Source organism: Colobus angolensis, unplaced genomic scaffold, assembly GCF_000951035.1.
Source record: "Colobus angolensis palliatus isolate OR3802 unplaced genomic scaffold, Cang.pa_1.0 Scaffold298, whole genome shotgun sequence".
Classification (NCBI taxonomy): Eukaryota; Metazoa; Chordata; class Mammalia; order Primates; family Cercopithecidae; genus Colobus; species Colobus angolensis.
The window spans coordinates 4,301,862-4,309,577 of record NW_012116243.1 but is presented as its reverse complement, the minus strand read 5'-3'; the positions used below and the strand labels follow the sequence as shown (position 1 = coordinate 4,309,577).

The 7,716-nt window shown below is 39.6% G+C and overlaps 1 protein-coding gene across 2 annotated transcripts; it reads left to right on the top strand.

Moving 5' to 3' along the window:
• The first annotated feature begins 3,624 nt into the window (after positions 1 to 3,624).
• On the top strand, positions 3,625 to 5,647 carry LOC105516979 (RNA-binding motif protein, X chromosome). Of its 2 annotated transcripts, XM_011949321.1 has the most exons (2): positions 3,625 to 4,017; positions 4,319 to 5,647. In XM_011949321.1, exons 1-2 carry the CDS (start codon positions 3,778 to 3,780, stop codon positions 5,090 to 5,092), a joined length of 1,014 nt encoding a protein of 337 aa, XP_011804711.1. In that variant the 5' UTR covers positions 3,625 to 3,777; the 3' UTR covers positions 5,093 to 5,647. The 2 variants fall into 2 exon arrangements, with proteins under 2 accessions (XP_011804711.1, XP_011804710.1); XM_011949320.1 differs by having other exon boundaries at positions 3,625 to 5,647.
• The last annotated feature ends 2,069 nt before the right edge of the window (positions 5,648 to 7,716 follow it).

Genomic DNA, 7,716 nt, shown 5'->3' with positions numbered 1-7,716 from the left:
CGGGATTGCCTCTGAATTGTTTCAATGATGTGCTGTTTTGTTCCTTTGAGTACTCCATACTTTAGGTGCCAATTTACCTTTTCCTCTCATAAAGAACAGTCAGGAAAAAGAACAAGAGGAATGGCTGCACAATTGAAAAACTAGCATATTGAAAAGGTCATGGCACCACGACATGCTATTTTAATTTCTAAATGTTTTAGGCGTTGTAAGTCGTTTTTGACACTCTATTCTACTGACACATACTAAAAAGGGAGTGGGAAGGGCATATATTATTTCAACTGCTTGTAAAACATGATGAGAAGAGTAGAAATGGTACCCAATTAATCCATTATTTATGTAGCATTTTCATTTGAGGTCTGTTCTGGAATTGTCTTTCTGTGAGAAAAGGTAACAGTTGTAACCTAGTGGTTACCACAGTGATAGAGAAGAAACTAGGCATTCCTCTAAGTAAGCCAACATTTAAACCTTTTTTTTTTTCTTTTTCTTCTTCTTATTTATATTACTGGTTCTCATAGAGCATGTGCTTAGCAACTGATTTGCTTCCCGGAAACTTTCGACTAGCTCAGTAGTAATAAATACTTGCCCAGAGTTATCACTACACAAAGTGGTTATACTGTGGACAGTGTTACCCAGTCTCCTTCTGTCCCTTGCTCTCTCCCAACAGAGGCTGAAAAACCAAATCCTGTTGAATCTCCCTTGCATTTGGTGGGGAGCCATGCCATCCAGTTCTGGACTATAACACGTAAGTGAAAGTCTGCTGAGATAGTTCTGAGAAGAGGGAAACAGAAAAAGCCAATGCACCCTTTTACTTTCTTCCTGAATGGGACGTGGGAATGATTTCTAGAGATTTAGCAGCTCTCTTGTGACCATGGAGCAATTAGCCAACTTGCTAAGGAAGCTGGAATAGAAAGATAAAAGGATCCTGAGTCATTGATGTTGCCGTGGAGCTCTATACTTGCCTACCTACCTGGGAGAAAAGGATGAACTCCTGTACATTCGAGGTGTTGGAATTTTGATTTTCTGGTACTTGTAGTTGGGCCAAGATTTAGGTTCTAGGAATCTCAAATTCTCTGTGTTTTCTCCACCATTTCTTTGTCCCTATCTGGAATAAGAATTTAAACTTACATTGGAAGGGAAGACAAATGATCCATTAGTAAATTATTTGATCTATCTGTTGAATGACTTCAGGCTCTTCTCTCTCTCTTCAGTTACTAAAGTAGTAGTTGTTGCATCATGCCTCTGCTTCCTCTATTTGGGTGCCATGTTTGTACAATGTTTTTCTTGTAAAGTTAAGAGCCTAGGGTTAAATTAAAACTAGACATACAAAAAATTTCTCTGAATGCAAGAAACAACAATGAACCTTTCTCATAACTAGACATAAAGGCAGTATTATGAATATATCTTATTGAAGGTAGTCAAAATAAGCAGTTGAAGTGAGCAGTTTATCCTACAGTGGATACTGTTGGTGGCCAATCCAAGATCCTTTTCTCTTTCTCTTGCCAGCAGAGTAAGGTATCTGTGTATCCTTCCTCCCGGTGACCAAAGAGATTCCCCAGTTACAGGGCTTCTGTCAAATCCAATCGTGGCAACTCCATTCCCCTTGCCAGTGGTTGGCCTAGGAGTTACCTAGTTCTGATCAATAAGATATGAGAAAAGGTCTTCTAGAGAAAATGATTTCCTCTTTCTCTGTACATTATTGGATCTGATTGTAACTCCTATCCTGTGACCAGACAAAGCCAACTCACTATGGATGGCAGAGGATTAAAAGGGAAAACCCAGATCCTTGATGACATTGTTGAGCCACCAAATGTAATACTGAAATTTTCCTAACTTTAGACGTCTTTTTGTGCTAGATACTACATTTTTTAGTTGTTTAAATGAAATTGAGTCAACCGAAGGCACTGTATCTGACTACCCAGTTTCCTAATTGCAGTGAAGATTTGGCACAATTAAAAAGCACAGCAGGTTGGCTGCTCTCTGGGACCTCCCTTCAGAGGAAGGGTGGGGAAGCTCCCTTCAGGCAAGACCTGAAAATCTCCCTGTGTACTGGTTCTTCCAGGTGGTCTGAACATTTATTACTGCTCCACGCAATAGCTATGACATGACCCGTGACTGGAGAAATCCAGCAGACAAACTGAAAAACTGAATCCAACTAATGTGAAGTAGAATTGCTTAAAATAGAATAGTTACTGCTGTTAGCTGAACTGAGTAAGTTATAGAACACACGTCATTTTGTGCACCAAAGTCTAAATGGCTTATCTTTTTAAGAATTAACACAATGTTTAGGTATTTTACTTTCTCGAAAATAGGATAGTGGGCCGGGTGTGGTGGCTCACGCCTGTAATTCCAGCACTTTGGGAAGCTGAGGCAGGCAGATCACATGAGGTCAGGAGTTCGAGACCTGCCTGACCTAGATGGTGAAACCCCGTCTCTACTAAAAATACAAAATTAGTCTGGCGTGGTGGTGCACTCCCGTAACCCCAGTTACTCCTGAGACAAGAGAATAGCTTGAACCTGCGAGGTAGAGGTTGCAGTGAGCCGAGATCATGCCATTGCACTCCAGGCTGGGCAACAAGAATGTAACTCCGTCTCAAAAACAAAACAAAACAAAAACAGAAATTAGCTGGGCATAGTGGGGCACACCTGTAATCCTAGCTACTCCAGAAGCTGAGGCATGAGAATCGCTTGAGCCTGGGAGGCAGAGGTTGCAGTGAGCTGAGATGGCACCACTGCACTCCAGCCTGGGTGGCAGAGCAAGACTCTGTCTCAAAAAGAAAGAAAGAAAGAAAAAAAAAAGATGGTGTAGAGTATGAGTCTGGTTTTGAGTGAAAGTTGCCAGGATTCAAATCGCATCATTAACCACTGTTACACTGAGCAAGTTATCCTGTGCCTCCATTTCCCCACCTATAAAATGGGCATAATAATAGCACTTTATAAGTAATAATGGACATAAAAATAACAACCGCAGAGAGTTGTTGTGAGGATCTAATCATTTTTATTACATAGTAGGTGCAATACAATTGTTAGCTAGTATCATTATGCATGGGCTGGATTGCAGACAGCTTTTCTTACTTCACTAACCTCTTGGGTGACAAGTAATCTTGCATTCATTAAACTCTGAATTAATGCTGCTTGAATTTAAGTTTTCTATGCTTGTCTCTGGAAAATTTTGACTATAATATGATTTAGCTTATAATTATCTACTTCATGACAGGAGAAAATAATATCTTGAATATGCATTGTGCTATGTTCTATCTTTTATAATTAATGCTGTTACTACTAATAGCATCACTAAAAAGTGCTTTTGATCATAGAATCCTTACTTTTGTAACCTAGTAAATAAGTCCTGGATTACCTTAATCTTAATTTTTAAGGTTATGTAAGTGATAATTTATTTCTGTAAAAGACTGGTAATTTCCCTCACTTGAGCTCATATTTCTCAGTGACTCACTATTCTTGTGGTAGCTATCTGTATGCTATCTGTATGTGGTACCTGTATGCTGTGATTTAAAATTTTCCCCTCAAAGTATAGCCATGACCCTGACAAATGCTTTCTCAATGGAATATCTTTCCTCAACAGTCTAACGTTCTACTCTTCTTTGCATATAATTTAATTTTACTCGGTTGCGCAGTAGTGCTAGCGGCTTCGCGGTTCGGTCCTCCGACCTGGCAGCCACCGCTGGTGCTGAGCTGCTAGGAGGCCCGTGTCAGCGAGCTCGTTGGAGCTTGAACCCATTGTCACCCCTCCGACTCACCGGCAAAAAAAAAAAAAAAAAAATGGTTGAAGCAGATCGCCCAGGAAAGCTCTTCATTGGTGGGCTTAATACGGAAACAAATGAGAAAGCTCTTGAAGCAGTATTTGGCAAATATGGACGAATAGTGGAAGTACTCTTGATGAAAGACCGGGAAACCAACAAATCAAGAGGATTTGCTTTTGTCACCTTTGAAAGCCCAGCAGATGCTAAGGATGCAGCCAGAGACATGAATGGAAAGTCATTAGATGGAAAAGCCATCAAAGTGGAACAAGCCACGAAACCATCATTTGAAAGTGGTAGACGTGGACCGCCTCCACCTCCAAGAAGTAGAGGCCCTCCAAGAGGTCTTAGAGGTGGAAGGGGAGGAAGTGGAGGAACCAGGGGACCTCCCTCACTGGGAGGACACATAGATGACGGTGGATATTCCATGAATTTTAACATGAGTTCTTCCAGGGGACCACTCCCAGTAAAAAGAGGACCACCACCAAGAAGTGGGGGTCCTCCTCCCAAGAGATCTGCACCTTCAGGACCAGTTCGCAGTAGCAGTGGAATGGGAGGGAGAGCTCCTGTATCACGTGGAAGAGATAGTTACGGAGGTCCACCTCGAAGGGAGCCACTGCCCTCTCGTAGAGATGTTTATTTGTCCCCAAGAGATGATGGGTATTCTACTAAAGACAGCTATTCAAGCAGAGATTACCCAAGTTCTGGTGATACTAGAGATTATGCACCACCACCACGAGATTATACTTACCGTGATTATGGTCATTCCAGTTCACGTGATGACTATCCATCAAGAGGCTGTAGCGATAGAGATGGATATGGTCGTGATCGTGACTATTCAGATCATCCAAGTGGAGGTTCCTACAGAGATTCACATGAGAGTTATGGTAACTCACGTAGTGCTCCACCTACACGAGGGCCCCCGCCATCTTATGGTGGAAGCAGTGGCTATGATGATTACAGCAGCTCACGTGATGGATATGGTGAAAGTCGAGACAGTTACTCAAGCAGTCGAAGTGATCTCTACTCAAGTGGTCGTGATCGGGTTGGCAGGCAAGAAAGAGGGCTTCCCCCTTCTATGGAAAGGGGGTACCCTCCTCCACGTGATTCCTACAGCAGTTCAAGCCGCGGAGCACCAAGAGGTGGTGGCCGTGGAGGAAGCCGATCTGATAGAGGGGGAGGCAGAAGCAGATACTAGAAACAAACAAAACTTTGGACCAAAATCCCAGTTCAAAGAAACAAAAAGTGGAAACTATTCTGTCATAACTACCCAAGGACTACTAAAAGGAAAAGTTGTGTTACATTTTTTAAATTCCCTGTTAAGTTCCCCTTCATAATTTTTATGTTCTTGTGAGGCAAAAAGTAAAACATGTTTAATTTTATTTGACTTGATGACATTGCTTTTCGACAAGCAAATGTTAAATGTGTTAAGACTTGTACTAGTGTTGCAACTTTCCAAGTAAAAGTATCCCTAAAGGCCACTTCCTATCTTGATTTTTCCCAGTAAATGAGGCAAGCAATTCTAAGATCTTCCACAAAACATCTAGCCATCTAAAATGGAGAGATGAATCATTCTACCTATACAAACAAGCTGGCTACTAGAGGGTGGTTGGGGTATGCTACTTATAAGATTTCAGGGTGTCTTCCAACTGAAATCTTGATGTTCTCAGTATGAAAAACCTGAAATCACATGCCTATGTAAGGAAAGTGCTATTCACCCAGTAAACCCAAAAAAGCAAATGGATAATGCTGGCCATTTTGCCTTTCTCACATTTCCTTGGGAATCTGCAAGAACCTCCCCTTTCCCCTCCCCCAGTAAGACCATTTAAGTGTGTGTTAAACAACTACAGAATACTAAATAAAAAGTTTGGCCAAAACCAAAAAAAAAATAATAATAATAATTTAATTTTACTCTTTGGAGAAAATTGTCTCTAAATATCCTGAAAGCAAAAAGTCTGGAAGGAAAATTATAGTACCTGGGTTTTCTTTCTGAGTATTTGAACTGCAGAATTCTACAGCAGAATAAAGACTTGTTTATTACAGGCATCTTATCTGTAGAAAACAGTACTCACACTTTTAGATAAGACCACTGGCTGTTTTGGTGTTAAAGCCATAATTACATTGTAAAGATTAATCTCTAACTTTCTTGTCTAATTTTTTCTTTGATATAGCTTCGGTTTTTTCCATAGATTCTTAACCATAAATAAACTTATAAGTACTGACATTTTTTTCCTGCATAAAAATCCTTTATTTATTCATTTAAAATTATACTGCTTAGTTTATTATACCAGGTGTTATATTAAGCACTGGGGACACAAAAATGAAGTGAACATAGACTGTATTTTCTATAATTCCTGTAATTAATAAGAACGTTAGAAGTGGTAATACACATAATCACCTCTTAGCTATTAGAGTACAAGAGAATGGCATAAATACTACTTAAATAACATACAAATATGTGTCTAAATTGCTAGCTTCTACAAGAAACATCTTTTTTCTAAATGTTAAAAGAAATAACAAAAGTTGTGCTGTGTTGTATTTTAAAGTTTCTAAAGAAAAATCAGGGGCCAATTTAAGAATGATTCCCCCAAGATTTGGGAAGATCCAGGCTGGTTGCAATGTTTTGCAAAAGGTAGGAATTCCATCCATTATAGAATGGCAAGAATGAAAATGTGGAATAACACTAAAATCATGCAACAGATATGATAATTTGCTCATGACCAAGGAAACAGGGTCATAAATGTTACAAAGATAATATAGTTTGGTTATTTTTTTAATTGATGGGAGACAGAAAAAAATGGCAACATGTTCTACATCACAGGGGAAAAGGCTAAGAGGGCTTGAGAGACCCCGTAGATAACAAGTAACAAGAGCTTATCTCTGAGAGATTTAGAACATTAATTAAAAGTCACCGTTCCATCAGCAAGAAACCATAGCTACAGGCACAGCCTGAACCCCAGATTTCGGGAAGCGGGGCTGCTCATGGGCATCTGATTCTAGAGGAAGGAAAGGAGAATTAGATGACAATGACGATGACGAATAGCTAGCTCATAGGGCATCTACTATATGGCAGGCACTGTGTCAGTGCTTACCTATCATTTCATTTACATCCTCCTCTGAATGATCCTCAGAGATCATTATTACCAATGAGAAAACTGACAAGCAGAGAGTGCAAAAAACTGACAAGCAGAGAGACTTGTGCAAGCTCACTGTTGAATCCTAACATGCAGTTTGGAATCTCCTAGAGCCTCTGTCACTTGGGACATCTCTTCAGTGTCTCCTTCAGTGATTCTTCTTTCCTTCTTCCAACCTTACTTATATATCTACATCCTGTGGATACTCTTCTAGGTCCAACGAGAGCTACTAAAGGGGTCTTCAGGGCATGCAACTGCCTTTTCTGGCTATAGGAATTTAACTCCTCCTGTCTGCACAAGAAGCAGATCAGTGCTGACTCCTGTTTAAGCAATATTCATGCAAAATAATTGCATCTCTCCAAGACAACTAATGTTATTTAGGGGCTTATCACCCAGTCTGTGGATTGAGGGTGGATGATGAAACTTCATCAATAATATTACTTTGAAGTCATGGAGAATCTTTCATCTAAAAGGTCTTTGTAGTTAAGAGATGAGTGATTAGTTAGATTTTTAGTAAGTTCTAGGTTGGAGTTGAGAAAATAAATTAGAGTCATGGATTTCCATAACATATTTTAGTACAATGTATTTACAATAATTTCTACTTTCTATCCTGAACTTTTCTAAGTATTCAAGAAAAGTTTAAAGCGTTATAGTTGTTCCTTTAGTTGAGAGTTTAGCAACATGCTTTTGCTAAGTTCTTATAAATTAATAAGGATAATAACTAATGTTTGTACGGTGCTTTTAAATTTATAGTCCTCTTTCCCTGGCAGATAAGAATATTGCTTAATTTTTCAGATGGAAAAATGAAGGTGGATGATATACCCAGG

Coding starts and splice junctions, on each gene's coding strand:
- LOC105516979 (XM_011949320.1), top strand. CDS start 3,778: ATGGTTGAAGCAGATCGCCCAGGAAAGCTCTTCATTGGTGGGCTTAAT.